Raw genomic sequence first — 25,646 nt, forward strand, 5'->3', positions numbered from 1 at the left:
GAAGCTGGAGTCGGGAAGCTGGAGTCGGGAAGCTGGAGTCGAGCCGAAGACAAAGCAGCAAACCCAGGTAACCCAACGCGGGACACTAAGCTACACGCCTGCCCCCAACTCGGCTTCCTGACGGATTCTTAGCCACCTTTGCATCCTTGTGACTAGTATTTTGTCACATGAAAATTCTCTTTGATTTTTGTCTTTCCCAAATTCAGAATCATGAAAATGTCTTTCATAACTCCAATAGCTTTGAGTTTACACTAAATGGCCTTTCAATAAAACAAACCTTTGGTCTTTTACCTTATTTTAAAAATGTTTAAAAGATTACAGAAATTATGAGCTTTGGTATTCTCTCATTTTTAATTAACTCAAAACTATTCCAAGAGCTCTTTGCTTTATTAAACCTGAGTTAAATGAAGAAATAAAAATAATCTGACAAATTAAAAGAGAAGTTAAGCCTTTCTAAGTTAATCATGTATAAGCACACGTGTTAAAAATAAATATGCTTCCACATTTGGGTATCTTTCAGGTTACAGAAAACATACACTCATGCACAAAAAGATTTCAGCTCTAGGCTTAAATAAGATAAACTGACAAAATTTATAATATACCTTACAGGATACATTAAAAGTCCTGGAGATTTGCCAACGCCCTCCCTGTTTGTAGCATATTCCCATGTCCAAAATAATTATGACTAAGTCCTCATGAAACTGATTATGATGGGAGAGGGGGTGGGAGGGTGGGTACGGTGGAAGAACCACTATAATCCAAAAGCTGTACCTATGAAATTTATATTTATTAAATAAAAGCTTTCTAAAATAAAGAAACTGATTATATATTTTATTGTAACAGAAAGTTCTACTCTCTTCCAATCCTGATAATGCTGCTTATATAATAGTTAACAAAGCTCCCTTACATTCAGTGGAAGTCCCCAGCTGCACGCTACAGCATGAGGAGTTGAGCCTCGGGGGAGGCCCAGCAGAGCAGCTTCTGTAAATGTGTGTGTTAGGTACTCGCAGCCATGCGCATTGCTGGCGTGTCTGATATGGACAACCCTGCGGCTGCATCGAGAAGTCAGAACTGTTTTGGGTCTGAAGCAGACGACAACGTGAACAGGGAGCTTATGTCCAAAATCAGCAGCACGCGCAAGCTCCCATAGCCAAGAGCCACTGATTCCACGGACAGCTCTGTTACTCTGTTGGCTGTTTTCTCCCCTCTCCACTGGCTCAAGATGCTAGACTTACAGGAGACACGCCTTCATTTACTGCCAGTGTTATCAAGACCTTTATTCTTGACAATCACCAAACACAGACACTCACAGAGGGGAGCAATCCATACGCAAACTAAAAGACAAAAATTATTTGGTGTCCAAAGGAAGATTCACATGGATCATTAGATACGTAGGGCATCATTTCTAACTTTAGTTATGATTCTTGCTTCAGTTTGTCTGTTGCGGGTGCCAAGTGTGGGGTTTCCAGAGTCCTAAGCCCTGCTGTGCAGCCAGTGCCAGGCCAGATGATCCAACAAATGACCATCTAAGGAAAAGTACCAAGTGACCTCACGCTTGCAGAGGTCAATAATGTCTACCCCAAAAGCATGATGAGCAGTTCCAGCCTGCCCAACAGCAGTGCAGATCTGGACCTCTCCTAAATGGTAAATCCTCCAGTGTAGCTGAGAAGGACCGGGAACCACAAATTACTCACAGATGCTCAGAAAAATACCAAGACTCGCAAAACAGACTGAACAAAGCCAAGTCATGACACACACGGCAGACCAGCTAAACGCAAACCTTTTCCTAATATCTGCTTGCCCGGATCCCTGTGTTCCAGTACCACAGATAAACTAATCTAACAGTAACTCCTCGAGGACTCATGTGCGAAAGGCAAAACCACCGACTGTCCCAGCACCTCACCCAAACCACAGATTGCAGCCAATCCCTGCCCAGACTACTAGTTTCCACCCTAACATCACTCTAAGGCTAATCTCAGCTCCCAAAGCCCTCTGTCCTCTTTTCTAACTCCCTCCTTTTGAGACAGCTCTCCCCACCGCTGTCATCCTGCCCTCAGCAAGCTAATCAATGTGCCGTGTTTTGACCACACGTGTGTTCTTGGTGGTCTTTGGTGGTGGTGTCACCAATTCCAAGGAATTTGTGGCTAAGAGTTAGAGACAAGACTCTTTGCTATATAACTTCTTAAATTGTGTATCATGTTAGTGCATTATTTATTCAAAATTAAATAAAATCAGACTCTGTGGAAATGCATGTAAGTTTACCATGAATGAATCATTCAACAGTAATACCACAATATCCAATCTGGCTGGAACTTACTCAGGAATGAGAATATTGCTTAATATCAGTGGAGAAGAAAATTCACTGCCACTTTCTACAAGGCTGGAATATCAGCTAGCAGTTAGCGGTGATAATTCACTTTATACCTAACGTGAATAAATTGTTACTACACTGTGTTTTACTAAAATCAAGTTTAAAGACGCTTTGTCGAGGCCGGCGCCACGGCTCAACAGGCTAATCCTCCGCCTTGCGGCGCCGGCACACCGGGTTCTAGTCCCGGTCGGGGCGCCGGATTCTGTCCTGGTTGCCCCTCTTCCAGGCCAGCTCTCTGCTGTGGCCAGGGAGTGCAGTGGAGGATGGCTCAAGTGCTTGGGCCCTGCACCCCACGGGAGACCAGGAGAAGTACCTGGCTCCTGCCTTTGGATCAGCACGGTGCGCCGGCCGCGGCGGCCATTGGAGGGTGAACCAACGGCAAAGGAAGACCTTTCTCTCTGTATCTCTCTCTCTCACTGTCCACTCTGCCTGTCAAAAAAAAAAAGACGCTTTGTCATGAGATGCAGACCTCACGTGGAGTATGCTTCATACAGATGACCCATACTATATTGCTATGAGCAAAGTGAAGGTTCTCAACACCTCTAAAAACTGTCTTTGAAATTTTCAAACAGAATTTATGAAAACAGCATACTACTACCCGTGCAGTATCTGTGAAAAACATTCTAATAATCTTCCAAACAATTCTTTAACATCTCTCTAAATCAAAGATAGTATATACTCAATGCAAAAGAACCCTTTAAAAACTAAAGAACACAAACGAAAAACAATAAGCACCATAAAGACAAGTCCCACAGTCAAGATACAACATATTTCTATTGCCTCCAAAAATACCCCTCCCTGGGCCCCCAGCAACTGGCCAGCACTGATCTGCTTCCTGTGCTTTCTGGAGCTGTACCTAACAGAACTATCCACTGGCTTGCTTCCACGCAGCATGATGGTGTAACTCACCCATGCTGCTGCCTGTATCAGTGCCCTGTACCTGTTCACTGCTGGGTAGTGCTCCACTGGGAGGATGTGCCATGTCACAGCTCCCCACTTATCTGCCGGGTATTTACCGTTTGGGGCTATTGTGATTAAAGCTATCACTAACCACTCAGTCTTGTGTCTTCATTTCTCTTGAGTAATTGCCTCTGGAAGTGGAATGTCAAGGCTGTGCAGGAGGTGAACAATGAACATGTTATGAAACTGCCAAATAGAAGCTCTACAGTTTCACATTACCACTAGCAATAGGGAAGTCTACTTCCCATCCTTGCCAAAACTTAAAAACTGCCTTTCTAATTTTTCAGTCACTCTGACAGCATGTAATGGTATCCCATTGTGGCTTTTTCTCTGTTTTTCACGAGCCGGTATTTTTTTATTTGTCCATTCCATGCATATGCAAGTACTCTCTGATGACATCCTGGGCCTGAGATCCTTTTTCATAGCTCTTAACCAACACATAACTGCAACCAATTACTGAGTTTTTCGTTGGTCTTTTTTTTTATAAAGATTTATTTAGTTATTTGAAAAGCAGAGTCACAGAGAGGTAGAGGTGGAGAAAAAGAGAGGTCTTCCATCCACTGGTTCACTCCCCAAATGGCCACAATGGCCAGAGATGGGGCTGATCTGAAGCCAGGAGCTTCTACTGGGTCTCCCACATGGGTGCAGGGGCCCAGGGACTTGGGACATCTTCCACTGCTTTCCCAGGCCACAGCGGAGAGCTGGATCAGAAGAGGAGCAGCCAGGACTTGAACCAGCGCCCATATGGGATGCCGGCACTGCAGTCAGTGGCTTTACCAGCTACACCACAATGCCAGCCCCCGTCTTGGTCATTTTTACCCAGGCCTATACATTCTCCTGATTTCTTATTACCATCAACCTTAATTTAGGTTGATTGGATGCCCAGTACAAAGGCTTCCACCAAACTGACACACATGGGCTCATCCCAATCGGCAAGCATACCAAAACAGGTTTGGAGCTTGTCTAAGGCTTTGGCAGCTTTAGTAACTAGACGTGCTAGGCCACCGTGGATGGGGGGGGGGGGGTCATGCCCCTTACACCTCCAGCAGCAATGTGTTCCGCGCTGCAGCACGGGGTTACCAGTGCAGCCAACTCCTGAACACACAACGCCTGAACACACAACGCCTGAACACTCTGAACACACAACTCCTGAACACTCTGAACACACAACTCCTGAACACTCCACCTCCACCCAAACAGGCAGTGGCAGGGAAGAGGCACTGTTCTCCAGCGTACAGGCTAGTACTGCTGAACGTCTCCTTGTGGGCCACATGGCCATTTGGACATCTTCCTTTCTCCAAGTCTCTGGCTTGCCTTTTCATTTTCTTCATGAAGTATCTTTAGAAAAACCAACAACACTGATTTTTGATGAAGTCCATTCATCAGTATTTACAGTTCAGGTTTTTTGACACGTTTAAGGAAACTTTGCCTATCTTGAGAGTACAAATATTCCTCTTATATTTTCTTCCAGAAGTTCAAAGAAGCTGCACCTCTCCAAGGCCTCACCTCTTCCATCACTTGGAGGGCAGGATTCCAGCGCATGAGTCCGAGGGAGACCGAATACCGAGGCCGCACCGTCAGATAAACTCCAACACATTTTCTTAAGTCAAAGTAATATGACATGGAGGACGGTAGTGAAAATAATCTCGCCCAGAGGCAGAGGAACCACTGAAACTTAAATCTAAACAGCTGTGTGGGCAGAACACACAACACACAACACTCATGAGTCAGACGTTGTCATGGAAACAAGATCTAACACAATTCTAGATGAACTACCTGTAACTCTGTTTAAAAACCAGTGTACGAAGTGAGTGGCAGTGAAGTGGTTATTGACGGTAACCTATAATTCTTGTATAGACACAAAATCATTCGAAAGCTTCAGGAATCAAACATTGTTCAGAACAAATTATTTACAACACTTCATACCTGGATTGCACTAAGGCCTGGTAAGAAACTTGCAGCTCTATTTTTAAAGAGAACAGAGGTAAAAAATAACAATAGATCACTAAATTTACCTTTCTGGTGTCAACTTCAGCATGTGAAACCTATTGATAGCACAGGCTAAAACTGCACTCTTTTTCAGAACAATAAAACAATTTATTCTTGTATCAGTCTACTTCGGGACTAAAGTTCCTGACCTCAACTTAACTTAAAAAGCAGCACACTGAGAAGAAATTCAGAGACCACAATCACCACCACCTTCCTCCTTCCCGAAGGAGAAGGAACTAGGAAAGGCTGAGCAGAATCAGCAGCGCCTCCCGATCCTTCGGAAGCCTGGCCACTTCGGCTTCATCTCACAACTCAAGTCCTGTCACCCAGTGTCATCCTTTCAATGGCTGAAGGAGGGTGCATTACTAACGACAAAGCGTTCAATTACTGAAGAGACCTGCATTTCTACAATTAGCTTTCCTGACTCCTTAGGGATTTTTAATTAATTTAAATACTGGGGATGTGGTGTCTCAGGTTAAGCTGCCATCTGCAGTGCCAACATCCCATATGGGCACCAGTTTGAGACCCAGATGCTCTACTTCTAATCCAGCTCCCCACTAATGCATCTGGGAAAGCAGTGGAGGATGGCCCACATCCTTGGGCCCCTGCACCCACGTGGGAGACCTGGAAGAAGCTCCTGGCTCCCGGCTTCAGTCTGGCCCAGCCCTGGCCATTGAGGCCATTTGAGGAGTGAACCAGTGAATGGAAGACCTCTCTCAGCCTCTGCCTCTCCCTGTTTGTAACTTTGCCTTTCAAATAAATAAATCGGGGCCGGCGCTGTGGCTCACTTGGTTAATCCTCCGCCTGCGGCACCAGCATCCCATATGGGTGCTGGGTTCTAGTCCCGGTTGCTCCTCTTCTGATCCAGCTCTCTGCTGTGGCCCGGGAAGGCAGTGGAGGATGGCCCAAGTGCTTGGGCCCTGCACCCACATGGGAGACCAGGAGGAGGCGCCTGGCTCCTGGCTTCGGAACAGCGTAGCTCCAGCCGTAGTGGCCATTTGGGGGGTGAACCAACGGAGGGATGACCTTTCTCTTTGTCTCTCTCTCTCTCACTGTCTAATTCTATCTGTCAAATAAAAAAAAAAAAAAAAAAACAAATCTTTGTTGTTGCTGTTGTTAATTAATTAATTTTTAAAGGAATACAAATATCATAGGTACAACTTAAGGAATATAGTTCTTCTTCCCACAATACCCGCCCTCCTATCCACACTCCCACCCTTCCTCCTCCTTACTCTCCCCTTCCTAGTCCCATATTCCATTAAGATTCATTTCCAATTAACTGTGTACACAGAATACAAATTCTATAATAAGTAAAGATTTCAACAATTCGCATACACATGCACACAAACAAAAAAAATTGTTTGAAACTAGTTTTACAGTTAACTCTCATAATACAACTCACTGAGGACAGAAGTCCTGCATGGGGAATTAGTGCACAGTGACTCTTGTTATTAATTTAACAATTAACACTCTTATGAATCACCTCATGATCACCCGAGGCTCTTGACATGAGCTGCCTAGGCTATGGAAGCCTTTTGAATCCACAAACTCCATCAGTATTTAGACAAGGCCATAAACAAAGCGGAAGTTCTCTCCTCCAGAGAGAAGTACATCCTTCTTTGATGGCCACTTCTTTCCGCTGGGGTCTCACTCACAGAGATCCTTCATGTAAATCATTTTTTGCCAAGGTGTCTTGGCTTTCCATGCCTGAAATGCTCTCACAGGCTTTTCAGCCAGACCAGGAAGCCATAGGGCTGATTCTGAGGTCAGAGTGTTACTTAAAGCAACTGTCATTCTATGAGTCTGCTGTGTGAACTGCTTCCCATGCTGAAACACTCTCTCCTTTTTAATTCTATTATTACTACCAGACACATGATCCTATTTATATGATAACTTTAACACTTAATCCTATCTATATGGTCATTTTAACACTTAATATGATTGCTTTAACACTTAATCCTATCTGTTCATTTTAACACTTAATATGATCACTTTAACACTTAAAATGGCATTTTTACTACCCAGCTTAATGGGATTTGGGGTACAATGACAAATTTTTAAATTGTACCCTTAGAAGTCTGTAGGAATGTATGCAGAAATATACAGCTTTACAGTTACAAACTTCCTCCTCCCTCTCTTATTCCCACTCTATTTTTTTACTGAGATCCATCCTCAATTGACTTTATACACGTATGATTAACTATGTTAAGAGTTCAACAAATAGTATGAAGAAAAAAAACGAAAAATAAAAAGAAGAAACTGTTCTTCAACAGTCAAGACAAGGGCAGCTCAAATCATCCTCTTCTCGAAGTGTCAATTTCACTTCCTACAGATTTCGTTTTAGGTGCTCTATTAGTTCTCACAGATCAGGGAGAACATAGGGTACTTGTCCCTTTGTGACTGGCTTATTTCACTAGGTATGATGTTTTCCAGATTCATCCATTTTGTTGCAAATGACCGGATTTCATTTTTTTCACTGCTGTGATAGTATTACTAGGAAAGTAATTATATTTTAATGGAATAATTATTTTTCTGGTTGTACTGCTGTTCACACTGTGTGGGCAATATGTAGAATATACAATTTTAACAGGTAGACTTTATCTTGAATAATCTTCCTTTAAAATTTATTTATTTGTTTATTTGGAAGGCATTTCTGCTCACCACTACATCATCAATGCCTCCCTTATTTATTTATTTGAGAGGTAAAGTTAGAGAGAGAGAGAGAGGGAGACAAAGAGATCTTCCATCCACTAGTTCACTCCACAAATGGCTGCAACGGTCAGACCTGGGCCAATACAAAGCCAGAAGCTTCTTCCAGGTCTCCAAAGTGGGTAGAGGGGCCCAAGCACGTGGGCAGTCCTGCACTGCCTTCCCAGGTTTGTTAGCAGAGAGCTGGATCAGAAGTGGAGCAGCCAGGACAGGGTTCCAGCACTGCAGGCTTTACCTGGTCCACCACAACGCCAGCTCCTTGAAGAATGTTGTGCTCCATTAAGTAGGCAAGATAAACCACAGAGAACAAAATATAACACAGGACGGCTAAGGAACACGTCGCACTGTACAGATTTCAGATGGGAAGACAGAAGAGGAATCAGTGAGGGCCACAGAGATCAAGGAGAGAGAGAAGCGGGAGACACACGCTGTCTTTCCAAAGGTCCCCACCACTGCTTTAGGGGTTTGTTACAGCAGCACTCCACTCCAGGCGGGAAATACAAGAAATATAAAGTATACTAAAAGGGAGAAAGCGGGCATTTCAGATACATATGTAGTATACCATAGGTATGGGTGTTTCAAATGTAATATTTCAAAAACATTACATGAGTTTACACGAAATGGCACAGGACATTATACAAGTATTCACCTACATCCCCTGTAGTTTAAGATATTAAGTTTTCCATCTCTGTTTCATATATGTTTTACGAACAAAAGTGCTACAGATAGGACTGAAGAAATCCTCTACTCCTCCTCCTTCCTTGGGAAAGACAGCTAGTATTCTTCCCATGTGTACTCAGAGGCAATTTTGCTAGAAATGGATCTATGCAAGAGAGTATATTTTGAATTTTTTAATATAAAAATACTGTGTTTTCATCTGCAACTTGCATTTTTATATTCAACATTGCTTTCAAGATTTATCTGGAATAGTGCAACTAATTTTTGTCTCCATGGTTATTTTGTTTTTAAATTGTATTTATATAAGAGGCAAAGACACATCTCCCATCCATTGATTCACCCCTAAATCCCCACAATAGCCAGGACTAAGCCAGGCCAAAGCCATGAGCCCAGAATCCAGTCTGGGTCTCCTACATGAGCGGCAGGGACCCGCCACCTGGGCCATCACCTGCCCACAGGTGCGTATTAGCAGGAAGCTGGAATGGAGAACAGAGCAGGGACTATCAGAGCACCCCAAAACGTGATACAGGTGTCCCAAGCGGCAGCTTAGCTCCTGCACCGAACACCAGCCCTTCTTCATGGTTAGCTGAAGTCCACTGGTGACTTGCTTGCTAGTCATCACAAGCACATTTGCCCAAGGCTGTGAGTGCTCCCAAGTCTAGCTCTTTATCATGTATCAGCTGACCCTATATTTCAATAAAAGCTACAGTGCGGAGCCAGTGCTGTAGCGTAAGAAGTTAAGCTTCCACCTGAAGCCCTGGCATCCCATATGGGTGCCGGTTTGAGTCCTGCCGACTGTACTTCTAATCCAGCTCTCTACTAATGGCCTGGGAAAGCAGTGGAAGATGGCCCAAGTGCTCGGGCCCCTGCATCCACTTGGGAGACCTAGAAGAAGCTCCTGGCTCCGGGTTTTGGATTGGCCCAGCTCCGGCCATTGTAGTCATTTGTTGAGTGAACCAGAGGATGGAAGACTTCTCACTCGCTCTGTAACTCTGCCTCTCAATAAATAAATTTTTAAAAAACAAAAACTAAAATGTTTTTCACTTACAAGGCAAAACTCTAATTAAACCATGCTTGTACATGATTTAAAACAGTAATCAAACAATAAAATTGAGTTTCTGGTGGAGGAAGGGGCCTGCTGTGGCTATAAAGGGAAAGTCTGATGCTGGTAGTTACAGCAGGCTACCTCTGAAGTCCAAGGTGTGTATTACATAAAACGGCACACCCACATGCACAGGACAACCTGGTGACATCTGGACAAGCTCTAGGGACTGTGCCAAAGTTAACTTCTTGGTTTTGTTTTGTGCTATGTTTTGGACATTAGTTTGGATGTCCACCAAGAAGGCCCATGTCTTGAAGATCTGGTCCCGAAAGTCTTATGTTAATGGTTAATTAATATGCATTAATGGATTGAGGGTAGAGTTTTGATCCAATTATGGAGTCTAGGAGGAGGATCCAGTGGAGATGTTTAGGTCAGTGGGGGCAAGCCCTCAGAAGGTAGTTCCAGAGAAAGAGGTGGTTCTGGAAGCCGGGTTTGGCCTAGCATGCACGTGCGCCCCCCTCCCCTTCCTGGCTTGCCATGTGATCCTTCTTCCACACACATCCTGCCATCCACTGCCCTCGTCAGGCACCAGATCGATGGAGCCCCCAATATTGGACTGTGAACCTCCCAACTTGCAAGCCAAATTAAACCTCCTTCCTCCTGAGTAGCCTGTATTTGCTGTAGTGACAAAAAACTAAGACAGCACGGCACCGTGGTGGTGTGGGGCATTAACACTGTGGTAAGGAGAGGTCTGTGGGGCAATAGATAGGACCTAGCTGCTAGTTTCTTTGCAAGATCCCATAGAGCTATAATTATCAAAATAAACCTTAGGGGCGGGCTTCGAAGTCCAGCAGGTTAAGCCACCACTTGGGATGCCCACATCCCGTATCAGAGTGCCTGGTTCAAGTCCCAGCTACTCCATGCTTCCAATTCAGCCTCCTGCTAATATGCCTAGGAAGCAGCAGGTGCTGGCCCACATCTGTGGGTCTCTGCCACCCATCTGGGAGACCCAGGTAGAGTTCCAGGCTACTGGATTTGGCCTGGCCCAGCCCCAGCTGTTGCAGCCATTTGGGGAGTCAACCAGTAGACAGAAGCTCTCTCGCTCGCTCTCGCTCTCTCTCTGTCTCTCCTACTCTGTCACTGTCTTTCAAATAAATATATTTTTCAAAAGGTAATATATTTTCCAATCTAAGTTTATAAACTGTACTGAAGAAATGTTGCAGGTTTTTCTTGGTCAGATTTAATTCAGTATTTTGCTACAATATGTATCTACTATATAAACACATATTTTCAGATAAACATAAGTAAAAATCTGATGCAGAGCTGCAAAAATGAGAAAAGGCCACATTGATGATGATCACTTTAGTCCAGCAGTTAGTGTGAAAGATAAATCTTAAAAGTATTGGCCTATAAATTATTTTTAGATTATTGTGTGTTCTTACCCTCCTAAGACACCAGGATTTACATAAATAGCTAACTCTGCTCACTACAAATAACCCTGCTTTCATTCCTATTTTAAGCCAGCAGGCCTGCCCTACTTCTGCAGATCCATTCCCTAATCTACTCACCTGCCCTTCCAACCACTGAGAGGTGGAACACGGGTGAATGGGTAGTAATAAATATTATTATTAATGTCACGTACCTTTCAGATTCTTTCATAACTTACTCAACAAGTGATTTTATTTCAATTATTTGATTCTTTTTTTTTTTTAAAAAAAGATTGTATTTATTTGTTTGAAAGGCAGAGTTACAGAGAGGGAGAGACAGAGATTTTATCCACTGGTTCATTCCCCAGATGGTCACAAGAGCTGGGGCCAGCAGCCCGGAACTCCATCAGGGCCTCCCACATGGGCGACAGGGACCCAGGCACTTGGGCATTCTGCCGCCTTCCCAGGCCACAGCAGAGAGCTAAGTCAGAAGCGAAGCAGCTGGGACCCACAGGTACCCACATGGGATGCCGGCATCACAGGCAGCGGTTACACTGCCAGGCCACAGCGCCAGCCTTTCGCTGGTGTTCTTTGAGACTATTCCCTCTCCTCTTTGATAGTCACAAAGCCTGCTTTCCAAGTATTACCTAGGATCCGGCCTGCCTAGAACCAACGAAGGAATAACCATCACCAGTGGTAGTCAACAGAAACAATAACTTCTTTTTAGAAAGAACAGATACTTTATTTGTGCAATGTTATTATCTCTTAAATTAGGCTATTTGGCAGGTTAGAAATGAAGTTACATTTTGAATCTCATGTGGAACTAGACTGGTATATTTTTTCAGATTAGGAATCTTTGTTTCAAATTTTTATTTACTTATTGTAAACATTTTATATATTTATTTGAAAGGCAGAGTGACAGAGAGAGAGAGGGAAAGACACAGTAAGAGGGAGATTGAGAATCTTCCATCTGCTGGTTCTCTCCCCAAATGCCTGCAACAATCAGGGCTGGTCTGGGCCAAGGTCAGAAGCCAGGAACTCCATCAGGGTCTCCCACGTGGGTGGCAGGAACCCAAGTACTTGGGCCACCTTCACTACCTTCCAGGTGCATTAGCAGGAAGCTGGATCAGAAGTGCAGAACAGATACGAACCAGACACTCGGAAAGGCACCGCAGGCAGCTTAAGCAGTGGCTTAAGCCACTATGCTGCCACACACCCCCCCCCATTTTTTTTTAAGAGGCAGAAAGACAAAGGCAGACAGACAAAGAGACAGAGCTCCCATCCACTGGTTCACTTCCAAAATGCCCACACCAGCAGGAGTTGGGCCAGGCCCGAGTCAGGAGCTGGGAACACAATCCACATCTCTCATGTGGGTGGCAGAAACCCCAATGCTTGAGGCATCACCGCCACCTCCCAGGGACCGCACACTGCTGGGAAGCTGGAGTCAGGAGCCAGAGCTGGTACTCAAAGTCAGGCATCCCAATACAGGCACGGGCATCCTGACTGACAGGCTAAATACCTGCTTTAGATAGACAGACAGACAGATATAAATGTATATTTCAAAATAATAGAGTAAATGTCAAATGTTTTAACATACAAAGTGATAGGTAAGCAAAACAGTGGATGTGTTATTGGCTTGACTTAATCATTCTAAATTGTCTACATGTGTCAGACACCATATTTCATTTCATAAATGTATACAATTATGATCTGTCAATCAAAAATATAAAACAGGGGCCAGCGCTGTAATGCAGCAGGTAAAGCCACCTTCGGCAGTGCTGGCATCAGTTCAAGTCCTGGCTGCTCCACTTCCAGTCCAGCTCTCTGCTATGGCCTGGGAAAGCAGCAGCAGATGGCCCAGGTCCTTTGGCCCCTGCACCTGTGTGGGAGACCTGGAAAAAGCTCCAGGCTCCAGTCTTTGGATCAGCCCAGCTCTGGCCATTGCAGCCATTTGGGGAATGAACCAGCAGATGGAAGACTCTCTCTCTCTCTCTCATTCTCTCTATGCCTCTGTAACTCTGCCTTTCAAATAAATAAGCAAATATTTTTGAAAAAATGTTTCTCAATTGATGGAATGACGGAGCAAACACTGCAGATCAGTATGGTCTAAGTTTAGTCATTTGCTCTTTTCCCAGGGAGACTCGCATTAGTCACTTGCAGCTTAAAAGTTCTAATTTTCTGTCACATTTTTGGGAGGTGATTCATGCTACCCTGTGTGAGTAAGCAGTATTTAAGCTGCTAAGCACAACCAGTAACATGTTGTATGTAATAGGAACTCAAATATTTGCTAATGAATACATTTCCAAAATTCTATCTATACTATAAAAAAAGAAATTTTCACCATTTGTCTTCTTAAGCAGTTTGGGTTTAAATCCTTTCAACAGCTAAGGAGATTAAGCTTAGACAATATAAAACACTATACTCTCAAATCTTCATTTCACACATGCCACTTAAAGTAAAACAGATCCATTGTCCAATTTTGCCAAGAGTTAAGATTCACTTATAAAGTAAATAGTAACCTTTATTAACCATACACTACACCCACTGTGCTAGGCACCTTTCCACGCAATGAGACCTTCTAGTTCTCCATTTTAAATCAGTGGCGAGGAAAATCACAAAGGTTACAAGCTAGCAAGGCAGAGGCTGTGTTCTTTCCTACAATGTCTTCTATAAAATACGCTTTGTGCACTTACACTCACCAGCACAGTTACTGAGCACCTAACCATGGAGGCATGGGAGTTAGCACTGGCTACACAGAGTTCGTGCCCTTGACGGCGCTGTTTAGTGTGAGGTTTCATTCTCCCTCTTCTACAGACAGGGAAACTGAGGTAGAACAAAGGCAGGTGAGCCACCTGAGGTCACGCAGCCAGCAGACTGAATCAGGGCTAAAGAGTAAGGCCTTAGTGAAGATGTCCCCTTGCATCACCCAGGGAGTGCCTGGGTTCAGGTCCTGGCTCCAGCCTCCTGCTAATGTGCAGCCTGGGAGGTTGAAGATGACGCCTCTGCCACATGAGTGGCAGACCTCGACTGAGTTCCCAGCCCTTGGCTTTGGCGTTTGTGGGATGGGCTGGCCTAAGTGGGAGCTTTCTATTTGTCTCCGTCCCTCTGCCCCTCAAAGAAGTAAAGCTTTTTAAAAAGACGTAAAAGAAATCTGAATCCTGCCGGCACCGTGGCTCACTAGGCTAATCCTCCATCTGCGGCACCGGCATCCCAGGTTCTAGTCCCAGTTGGGGCGCCGGATTCTGTCCTGATTGCTCCTCTTCCAGTCCAGCTCTCTGCTGTGGCCCGGGAAGGCAGTGGAGGATGGCCCAAGTGCTTGGGCCCTGCACCCCATGGGAGACCAAGAGGAAGCACCTGGTTCCTGGCTTCAGATCAGTGCAGCACACCAGCTCTAGCGGCCATTTTGGGGGTGAACCAACAGAAGGAAGACCTTTCTCTCTGTTTTTCTCTCTAACTCTGCCTGTCAAAAAAAAAAAAAAAAAAAGAATCTGAATCCAGGTATGTCTGTGAAGCTTACATCCGAGAAACACTGTTGTCTAAAGCCTCTTAGCAAAGGAGAAGCAGCCTCTCCATGTCCTGTTGGCTATATCATTTTTTAAAAATTCATTTATCTATCCATCATCTACAGACAGAGTGAGAGTTCCTATCTGCTGGTTCACTCTCCAATTGCCTGCAACAGCCAGAGCCGAGCCAGGCCAAAGTTGAGACCCAGGAACTCAACCCAGAGCTCCCACGTGGGTGACAGGGACCCAAGTCCTTAAGCCATCACTGCTGCCTCCCAAAGTCTGCATTATCAGAAGCTAGAATCAGGAGCCAGAAGCAGGAATCAAGCCCAGTACTCCAACACAGGATGCAGGTGTCCTGACCCGCACCTTAGCCACTAGCCAAACACCTGGCTCTCGGCCGCAGCTTAGAAAATCCGTAAGGGCTAGTAAAGATGGGGAGAGACAGGGGCCGGAGTTGTAGTGGAGTGGGTAAAGCTACTGCCTGCAGTGCCAGCATCCCATGTGGGTGCCTGTTGGTGTCCCAGCCGTTCCTCTTGTGACCCAGCTCCCTGCTAATGCACAGGGAAAAGCAGCAGATGGCCCAGGTGTTTGGGCCCCTGCCATCCACGTGGGAGATGTGAATGTTTCTCCTAGCTTCAGCTTGGCCATTGTGGCCATCTGAGGAGGGAACCAGCGGATAAAAGCTCTCTCTCTCTCTGTGTGTGTGTGTGTGTGTGTGTGTGTGTGTGTGTGTCTCCCTTTCTGTAACCCTTAACTTTCTGTAACTCTATGACTTTCAAATAAACATCATGGGGCTTGGCACTGCGGCACAACAGTTAAAGCCACTGCCTACAATGCTGACATCCCATCATGCAATCTCGGGTTTGAGTCCCAGCTGCTCCACTTCTGATCCAGCTCCCTGCCAGTGCCACTGGGAAAGCAGCAGTCTTCTGCTGTGGTCCAGGTGCTTGGGCCCCTGCACTCACACGGGAGATCTGGATGGAGTTCTAGGCTCCTGGCTTCAGCATGGCTCTTGGGGCCATTTAGGGAGTGAACCAGAGGATGGAATATCTCTCTCTGTCTCAATAACTGCCTTTTTGAAAAAAAAAAAAATGATGTGGAGGGGCAGGAGTCTACAGGGAAGTAATGCAAAGAGCCCGTTCGAGGATACAAAGCATCCTGGGGACTAAGGTGGCAGCAAGGCAGGCTGGGGAAGTGGAACGTGAGGTTAGAAAGGCTCCGTATGCAGGTAGAAAGGCTCCGTATGCAGGTACCGTTCATCAGCAACATCAGAGTTCAGTCCCACAGGCACGAAGTGTTCCTGAAGGGTTTTCATTCTGCACAAAATGGAAACAGTCGACAGAGACAACCTGCAGAATGTGAGGCAGTATTTGCCAACAACGCATCCAAAAGGGCGCTACTATGCAGAATACAAAAGGACCACACAGTTCAATAGCAAAAAAAATCAGATTTTAAAATGGGCACAAGATCTGATTATGAAATGTGGTATAGGCACGCAGTACTGTAACGAAGACACTGCCCGAGACCTCCACACTCCCCACTGGAGGGCCTGGGTTCAAGTCCCAGCTCTGCTTCTAGTGCCAGCTTCCTGCTAATGTGCACCCTGGGAAGCAGCAGTCATACCTCAAGTACTTGGCTCTCTGCCACCCCCATAAAAGACTTAGACGGAGTTCCAGCCTCCTGGCTTTGGCCTGGCCTAATCCTGGCTGTTGTGAGCATTTGGGGAGTGAACTAGCAGATGGAAGATCTCTGTGTCTGTCTCTCTCCTTTCTTCTCACTATTCCAAATAAAAATAAATAACTATTTCAAAGAATTTTAAAAATGTAACGAGCTATAACCTCACCCCAATTAGAATGGCTATTATAAAAAAAATAAATGCTAGCATGGATGTCAAGAAATGGGCACCCACACATGCAGTGGTGGTAAATTAGTACATCAGTTATGGAAAATAGTATGCAGGCTCCTCAGACTAAAAATAGAACCATCACACGATCAAGCAATCCCGTTACTGAGTATCTACCTAAAAGAAGTGAAATGACCACGTCAGAGAGATATGTACAGGTCCGTGCTTACCAAAGCAGTGTTTTCACAGCAGCCAAGATGTGGAAGCCAGCAAGTGTCATGACTAAAGCCAATGTGGTAGATACACATAATGGAATACTATTCAGCACAAGGAAGAATGAAATCCTGCTACCTGCAACCACACGGATAAGTTGAGGGGACATTCGTTAAGCATAATAAGCCAGGCACAGAAAGACAACTACAATATGATCGCACCCATGTGTGCAATCTTTTAAAAGCTGAAGTACATCACTCACGGCCGACTGCTGTTTACTAACTAGGAAATTTCAGAAATACACGATTCATAAATTTAAAAAGAAAAGCAGAAGCAGAGATTAGAACAGTGGTTCCCAGAACTAGAGAGTGGATGGGGAGTGAGCGGGGGAGACAGTGGAGCAGTAAGAACAGTGCGTCTGCTGCACGCGAGGCGAGTCCAGCTGACCGTGCCGCACTGTGCATTCCAGAACTGGAGGAGCCACTCCGAATTCCTCCCCACAAGGGATGATAAATGTCCGAGGTGAGGAGTACGCTAAACACCATGATGTCTTCACTACACAAAACACCACGATGTACCCCAGAAATACGCGCAATTATTGTCGATCAACACAGAGTAAAACTATTAAATACAGCAAGAGCACTTCAGCAGGTCATGTTGGCGGCCCTGAGAGTAGCTTAGCCACCCAGCAAGAGCCCCACTGCCCTAGTACAAGCCAGAGGCGAGAGAGGGGCATGGGAAGAAGCTAACGGAGAAGCCAAGGTCCACAGTGTTCACCTCGGTAGGACTGGATGTGCAACCAAAGGGAGAAGCCCGAGTCTGGCCTGACTCCCAGGCCCATCATCTGAGCCAGTGACTAAATGGCTGAGCGGTGCAATTAACACGAGTGGGAAACCCAATTGGAAAATGCTTTCTTCACGCTAACCTCAGTGCTTTTAATACACCTAGTACCTTTTTCTTCCTTCGGTCTCTCCTGGCCACCTTACTTTCTACACCACTGATACGAGTGATGCTTGGGTTTTCTATAATTTTGGAGGTTTCTAGGCCTATTCATTTTGGGTTCTTTTTTATTATTGTTATTTATTTATTTGAGAGGCAGAGTCACAGAAAGAGGGAGAGACAGAGAGAGAGAGAGGTCTTCCATCCACTGGTTCACTCCCCAGATGGCTGCAATGGCTGGAGCTGCACAGATCCAAAGCCAGGAGTCAGGACCTTCTTCCAGTCTCCTATGTGGGGGAAGTGGCCCAAGTACTTGGGCCATCCTCCACTGATTTCCTAAGTCATAGCAGAGAACTGGATCGGAAGAGGAGCACCCGGGACATGAACCGGCACCCATATGGGATACCAGCACCACAGGTGGACGCCTAACCTACTATGTCACAGCACCAGCCCAATTTTGGGTTCTTTTTAAACATACTGCCATCAGAATAATCTAGCTTGGGCCCCTGTACCCACATGGGAGACCTGGACAAAGCTCCTGGCTCCTGGCTTCGGCTTGGCCCAGCCCTGGCTGTTGTGGCCATTTGGGGAGTGAACCAGAGGATGGAAGACCTCTCCTCTCTCTCTGTAACTCTGCTTTTCAAATAAACAAATAACTCTTTTTAGAAAATAATAAGTGGATCTAAAAAAAGAAAGTTTTAAAAATTTAAAATAAAGTGCAGCTACATTTCAACATTAAGACTTTAAAAGAGAATACTAGATTCTATGAAGGATTCCACCAGAAGACTGTAAGATACCCTTAGGTCCACCAGTCATTTGGTAATTCAGTATCAGCAAAGCTCCAGGATAACTACAAATACCAGTATTAGCTGAATAATTTTGTCTCTCATAGGTACAAATATATGTCTAAAAATCAGCTTTTTCAAAAACATGTCACCTTCATGGAAGGAGAGTCTAATCCTATTATCAAATACAGCTTAGGAAAAGGCCTTTAGTTCTTTCAGTAATGAAACTTTGGCATTTTTCCTCTCAAATGATCAATAACTTTTTTTTTTTTAATGTGAGAGACAGATACAGGAGCTCCACCAGCCAGTTCACTTCCCGAAGGCCCCCAGATGCCAGCCTGGACAATCCAGGGTCCCTCCTGGGTAGCACCGACCCAGTCATTTGCGCCACCACTGCTTCCCAGGACCTGCGCACCCTGATGCAAGGGTCTTAGCTGCTGGCTAAATGCCCACTCCCCAAGTTTTGTTTAACTTTTTACAGTGCGTAAAATGTGACAGCATCTACTTTACAGACAAAAGCCTTATTATCAAATGTCTGATAAAAATACAGCTTTGATCACAACCAGGAACACACAGGTGAAAAAGAACACCCTACCTCTGTTCAAAAAATAGCTGTTCAAATTAAGACGTCCTTCAGCGGTCTGAGACCCCCGCTCAGAGGAACGGATGGCGAAAGGCACCGCCTTCCGGCATGTCAGGGGCACGGCACTCGCTAATGACCACAGTGAACCCAGCACACGTCACACCGACACGTGGCTGAGTCCCACAGACACACTGTGAGACAGCCACAGTGAAGTGCCGTTCCTTCCGGACTGCTACTGTATCAGCTGCTGGGCCCGTGCCCCACTGAAAATGCGAAGAACAAAATAATACGGACATAAGCACTTAAACCATTTTTGTACTGACGGAAACCTTCATGGAAGAATTCAGATTAAATTACAATATTCATGTTAAAACAGAATGAAATGTTTGCATAATAAAAGCTTTAACATGTGTGAAAAAGCCACTTTTCTTTGAATTCAAAATATGCCATCAGATGGACATACACAAAAGTATTTAAGCGGCCAGGGTTGTGGCACAGCGGGTTAAGGCACTGCCTACTCCATCAGCACCCCACATGGGCACTGGCTGGAGTCCCAACAGCTTCACTTCTGACCCAGTGCCTGTTAATGCGCCTAGGAAAGCAGTGGAAGATGGCCCAAGTGCTCGGGCCCCGGCACCCACAAGGGTGATGTGGATGAAGATCCTGGCTCCTGGCTTCTGCCTGGCCCAGCTCCGGCTGTTGCAGCAATTTGGGGAGTGAACCAGCAGAGGGAAAACTTACTCTCAACTCTCTCTCTCTCTCTCTCTCTCTCTCTCTCTCTCCCCCCTTCCTCCCTCCCTCTCTCTCTGCCTTTCAAATAAATAAATAAATATTTTTTAAAAAGTATTAAAAGCAGTTGTTTTCAGAGGGAAGGAATACAAAGCCTTTGTTTTCTTCTGCCTTTCAAATGTTGTAACTGGCAGAGTGAAGGTATATTTGAAAGAAAAAATCTTTTACAAACCCTCAGTAAATCCATTCCCATGATACAAAAAAGAGAGGGGGTGGCAAGAGGGGTGGGTATACATGAGACCTGCACACTCCCCACTGGAGGGCCTGGGTTCGAGCCTCCACTCCCTCCTAGTTCCAGCCTCCTGCTGATGTGCACCCTGGGAAACCTTGTTCAGCTACCAAAGGCTGAAATGAGACTCAGAGCATACTTGAGGAAAGAGCGATTTTTGTCCACACTGATGTTAAAATCTTTCTCTAAATGCTTTTTTTTTTCATTTACTTGAAAAGCAGAGTGACAGAGAGAGAGAGAGAGCGAGAGAGAGCGAGCGAGAGACAGAGAGATCTTCCATACATTGGTTCACTCCCCAATTGCCTGTAACAGCCAGACTAAGCTAAGCCAGGTCAACCTCTATCCAGGCCTCCCACATGGGTGGCAAGGGCCCAAGCCACCATCTGCTGCCTCTCAGGCACATTAGCGGGAAGCTGAATCCAACAGGGAGCAGCCAAGACTTGAGCCAACGCTCTGACGTACACCAGGCAGGCGTCCCAAGCAACGATTAACCCATTACACCACAACGCCCACCCCTTGCACCAGGATATGAATGGACCAGTAGTCTCCCATCTGTGCTACGAATGGCATGGTAGTTCTATGAATATACAATACACTTTTAAAAGCTTTGTTTATTTATTCAAAAGGCAGAGAGAAAGGGAGCTCTCCCATCTGCCTTTTCACCCCCCAAATGAACCCAACAGCAGGACCAGGCTGAAGCCAGGAGACAGGAACTCCAGCCGGGTCTCCCACACGGGTGGCTGGGCCCAAGGACTTAGGCCATCTTCTGCTGCTTTCCCAGGTGTGTCAGCAGGGAGCTGGATGGGAAGTGGAGCAGTCGGGACTCAAACTGGTGCTTCGACATGGGATGCTGGCGTGGCTGCACCACGACACAGGTTACCACAATGTATGTCAATTCCAGGAGCATGGGCAAAATGTGTCAGCATCTTGTTGAAAAGAAGGGTGACTTCTGCTAAACACCACTGAACCGCCATGTCACTCCTATCAAAACTGCCTTCTCGTTTCTGGAAAGATTCAGTCCAGACGATAATTCGATTTTATAAACATCACTGTCAAAGAGAAAATCCTTCAAACAGGAAAAGAAGCTTGGGACCTGGGGTGGGATCAAGCTGAAAGGATTTCACAGTGCATACTTGAGTTTCTATTCCTCAGGTCCAGGTAGCAGCAGTGACCCCACCCCACCCCCCCACACACACCAGGCTCTAGAGCCTCCCAGAAATGGCGTTTTGGTTTTCTTTTTCTTTAAAGATTTAATTTATTTATTTGAAATGCAGAGATACAGAGAGAGAAGGAGAGAGAGAGTGAGCTTCCGTCATTCACTCCCCAAACGGCCACAAAGGCCGGGGCTAGGCCAGGCCAAAGCCAGGAGCCACGAGCTTCATCTGGGTCTCCTACGTCGGTGTAGGGATCCAAGCACTTGGCCATCTTCCACTGCTTTTCGCAGATGCATTAGCGGGAGCTGGACTGGAAGTGGAGCAGCCAGGACTTGAACTGGCGCCCACATAGATGCCAGCGCTGCAGGCAGAGGCTTAACCTTCTACGTCACAGTGCCAGCCCCAGAGATGTCACTTTCAAAGCAAAGGGGAAACGAATGAGCACAAGTGAAAGTACACTGCAGGTGACTTCCAACACATTTGAAAATGAGCGAAATCAGGGCTGGTGCTGTGGCATTGCAGGTAAAGCCGCTGCCTGCAGTGCCGGCACCCCATATGAGCGCCAGTTCGAGTCCCTGCTGCTCCTCTTCTGATCCAGCTCTCTGCTGTGGCCTGGGAAAGCAGCAGAAGATGGCCTAAGTCCTTGGGCCCCTGCATCCGCCTGGGAGACCCAAAGGAAGCTCCTGGCTTCTGGCTTTGGATTGGTGCAGCTCCAGCTGTTGTGGCCAACTGGAGAGTGAACCAACGATGGAAGACCTCTCTCTCTCTCTCTCTCTCTGCCTCTCCTCTCTCTGTGTAACTCTTTCAAATAAATAAATAAATCTTAAAACATACACACACACACACACACACACACACATACACAGGCCTGGTAGCAAAGAAGACCCACAATCAGAGGGAACACCTAGGTTGTCTCCCAGTCCAATCCTCCTTCTGTTTAGGAGACCTGCAACCAGCCCACACTTAAAGTACAAATCCCTCCCATCTGTCCACTCTGCTCCAAGATTAGCGCAAACAAAACAATTAAGCAGACTTTAAAGTTAACAGGAAACGAAAAAACAAAAATAACTGGGGTGTGGCATCACATCTGAAGAAGCCTTACAAACTGCAAACACACGCATGGACAATTCTGGTCAGCACCAGACAGCAGGAGACCGGGGTTCAGTCCCCAGCACAATGGACCCTCGCTACAAAATACAATGACGGGGCTGGCGTAGCCGGTAAAGCCGCCGCCCTTCAGTGCCAGCATCCCAAATGGGCGCCGGTTCAAGTCATGGCTGCTCCTCTTCCAATCCAGCTCTCTGCTATGGCCTGGGAAAGCAGTGGAGGATGGCCCAAGTCCTTGGGCCCCTGCACCCGCGTGGGAGACCCAGAAGAAGTTCCTGGCTTCGGATCAGGGCAGCTCCGGCCATTGCGGCCATCTGGGGAGTGAACCAGTGGATGGAAGACCTTTTTCTCTCTCTGCCTCTGCCTCTCTCTAACTCTGCCTTTCAAATAAATAAGTAAATCTTAAAAAAAAATTACAATGAGACCTTCTTTTCTTAAAAGAAACTAACTTCAACTACTTCAAACTCTGGAAAACCCAGGGGGGAAGGAAACAGCATTAAGATACCGATTAACCGCACATGCTATACGCTCACTTGCTTACACTAAAGATATGCTTATGCTACGTGCTATGGTCAAGTTCTCATGCTAACGTTCTTACAGACGAGATAAACCCAGTCATTGTTTCCTTTATTTAAGAGTGGTCTTCAAAGTTCAGCGTGCAATAGTTTATGATTGTGCTAAAGAACAGAGACGCACCATGCAGAATAGAGGCAGTGTCCACGTAACTCTGAGGATGCTAGCAATAAACCAGTTCTTGTGTTTTCACCGTTGTTTTATTTTACTTTAAGGGTCTGAAAGCATCATCTAAAACTTCCTTTAGATCCTCGGGCACCTTGTGGTGAAAGTGACAGGGCAGGCGCTGATCAGACTTGCAGACTCCCCACGGCGGGAGGGCTCCGCCACGCCTCACTCAGATCCTGTTGATCCTGACTCCACACACAGGTTTCCCTGCTACTCAGCTTAGAAGTGGCAGATCAGAGGGCAGGAAGGGCATATGTTGACAGAGGACAATACTGGAGATATGAACTAAAACCAGACGGCCTTGAGGAGTCATCTTGGGATAGGCGGGAACTGCCAACACCCTACACCGTGTGCTGCTCCAGCCATATTACCCGCACCGTACAAAGAAACGAATGTACACGGCGATGACCTTGACACATCAAAAAGGTTGTGGTTAGTCTATTCTGAATCTATGGTTAGTCAGATGCGTCTTCCTGGTAACATACCATGAAGACATTTTAAGACGGTCAAAATAATTTAGCTGTTAAACAGATGACAGTTCCATGAAAAATTCACTTAAGTCCCTAAATGCTGAGTGGGTTAAGTCTTTAAAATAACATTAAAGTCATTATCTCAGAGCGCAGATAATCAAATTTTCTGATGTTTTTAGAGGTGGGGGGGTCTAAATTACACTAAAATTCTTGCCCCTCCCCAAACTTTCTCCTTTCAAAAACCAAATGTATTATTGTTACCAACCTTCACTTCCATTCTCCCGCGATTGCCAAAATGAAAAGAATATTTGCAGAGTTTTCTCCATCATAGCACTAACCTCTCCCACAGGCTACTTAGGCTAAATATAGCCCTCGTTAAAAAACAAGTACTTCCGAAGCGACTGTGCAAACTCTGCACACGGCAGAGCGTGCTTGGGTCTCAGGGCAGCACACTGGAAATCGGTGGCTGTGTCGAACCGGTCGCGTTTGTCTAAGGGCAGACACAAAACCCCGCACGCCCGAGAGAGCAGCACTCGGCTCCGGCTCCAAAAACAACAAAAATGGAGCACAGGTGGACGTGCCCGCCCGAGTCTCTGCAGCCACGGGGGAAACCCAAGACCCAGAGCAAGGAAGAAGCGCCCTGCACGCCCCGTCCGAGCATCACGAAACGGACCTGCCGGTCGCCGGGGCGCGCCTTAAGTTCCTCTTCAAATTGGCGGAGACTTGGCGGCGATGGTACACGGCTGTGTGTCCTACAAAGGGTTGGGGGCTCCAGAAAGCTCCACCTGGGAGGACTCGGCTAACGCCCTGGCCCCGCATCCCGGCGGCTCCCCCGGACAGCAGCCCACGAGGAGGGAACCGTCTCTTGAGTATGAAGACTCGGGGTGATGGGGGAGAAGCCCCCCACCTCGGCGAACGCCCCGGCGCCCCTCCGCCCCGTCCCCGCACCTTTGATGACGCGCTCGGTGGTGGAGAGTTGGAAGCGCCTCCCGGACATGGTCCCCTCGGCCTCCTGCCGGCTCCGGGCCACGGCGGGACGTGCGCCTCCGCCTCGGCCGCCGCCTTCGTCAGCGTCCGCTGCCCCGAGCGCCGGCCAGCGCTGCCCGGCCCGGCCCCGGCTCCTCGGCGCGGCCCACACGCCCGGGCGCCCGGCTTCCGACTGCACCCACAGGACGCGGGGCCCAGCGGCCGCTCCCTGCCCAGGCGCCAGCGGCTGCGGCGGGCAGCCCCGGGTCGCGAGCGACGGCCACCGCGGCTGCGCGCGGCCCTGCGCGCGGCCCCGCGGCCACCGGCCTCGCCCCTGGCAGCCGCGGAGCCGGATTTGGGTTTCCCGGGAGGCCGGGGAGCGCGCGACTCGCCCCGCGCACGCGCGCCGCGTGGCTCCCCGCCGGCGCCGGGCCCCCTCTCGGTTCCTCAGCCTCGTCTCCCCGCGGCCGGCGGCTTCCCTCCCGGCTGCCACCTGCCACGCCCGGGCCTGCAGGCCCGCACGCCGCCGCTCGGCCGTGCGCGGGAGGCGCGGCCATCTTGAGGCCCGGCCGGCCGTTCCTCGCCGCCCGTGCGCACGGCGGGCCCACGCGGGCCCCACGCCAGGCCTCGCACCCGCGGGGCCCTGCGAGTTATCCGCCCCGCCACCCCGGCCCGGGCCACAAACGGTTAAGCGCCCCATTTAATTTTCCCGATTTGGTGCGTGTCTCTGGGAAGAGTGAGGGGAACGTTGGCGTCCATCCTACTTCCAGTCTCCCAAGAGAAGGGCGAGGTGTCGGCTCCTGGGACCCGCGGGCCAGGCCCTCTCCAGGGCCCTGAGTGTGGCCTGCGGGGTCCCCGCTGCGCCCCGACGCGGCGGCACCGCACCTGCCCCGACTTGAAGGGTGGGGGTGGGGGCTTGTCCCTGCAGGGACTCAGGAGGCAGTGGTCACCTCCGGCTGGAAGCTGACCCATCCCTCCTTAAATGTAGGCCTGGAATGGATACAGACTGTCCCCCCTCACTGAGTGTAGATACAGTACCTGACTTCAGCCATGCCAGTGAACATGAAAAGCGATGCCCAAGGAAGAAAGAGTGCGTGGATTTCAAAAAAAAAAAAAACCTGTGCCATTTCATCCCATTGTTCCAC

At 47.3% G+C, this 25,646-nt stretch overlaps 1 protein-coding gene across 21 annotated transcripts in view; it reads right to left on the reverse strand.

Annotated features, from left to right (window-relative positions):
- Positions 1–25,216, reverse strand: part of PPP3CC (protein phosphatase 3 catalytic subunit gamma) — a 112,348-nt gene extending 87,132 nt beyond the window's left edge. For 4 of the 21 annotated variants that reach the window (XM_089302237.1, XM_089302235.1, XM_089302236.1 and 1 more), the window contains exon 1: positions 23,801–24,263. In XM_089302237.1, coding sequence (XP_089158363.1) covers positions 23,801–23,864 — 64 coding nt within the window. In that variant the 5' untranslated portion in view covers positions 23,865–24,263. Of the gene's footprint in view, positions 1–23,800; positions 24,439–24,483 lie in introns of those variants that run through there. The other 17 variants (XR_016211791.1, XR_016211790.1, XM_070047321.2 and 14 more) reach the window with 14 other exon arrangements.
- Between the last annotated feature and the right edge of the window lie 430 nt (positions 25,217–25,646).

The sequence above is a fragment of the Oryctolagus cuniculus genome, chromosome 8 (genome assembly GCF_051225735.1).
Source record: "Oryctolagus cuniculus isolate XC-2025 breed Fujian yellow rabbit chromosome 8, ASM5122573v1, whole genome shotgun sequence".
Classification (NCBI taxonomy): domain Eukaryota; kingdom Metazoa; phylum Chordata; class Mammalia; order Lagomorpha; family Leporidae; genus Oryctolagus; species Oryctolagus cuniculus.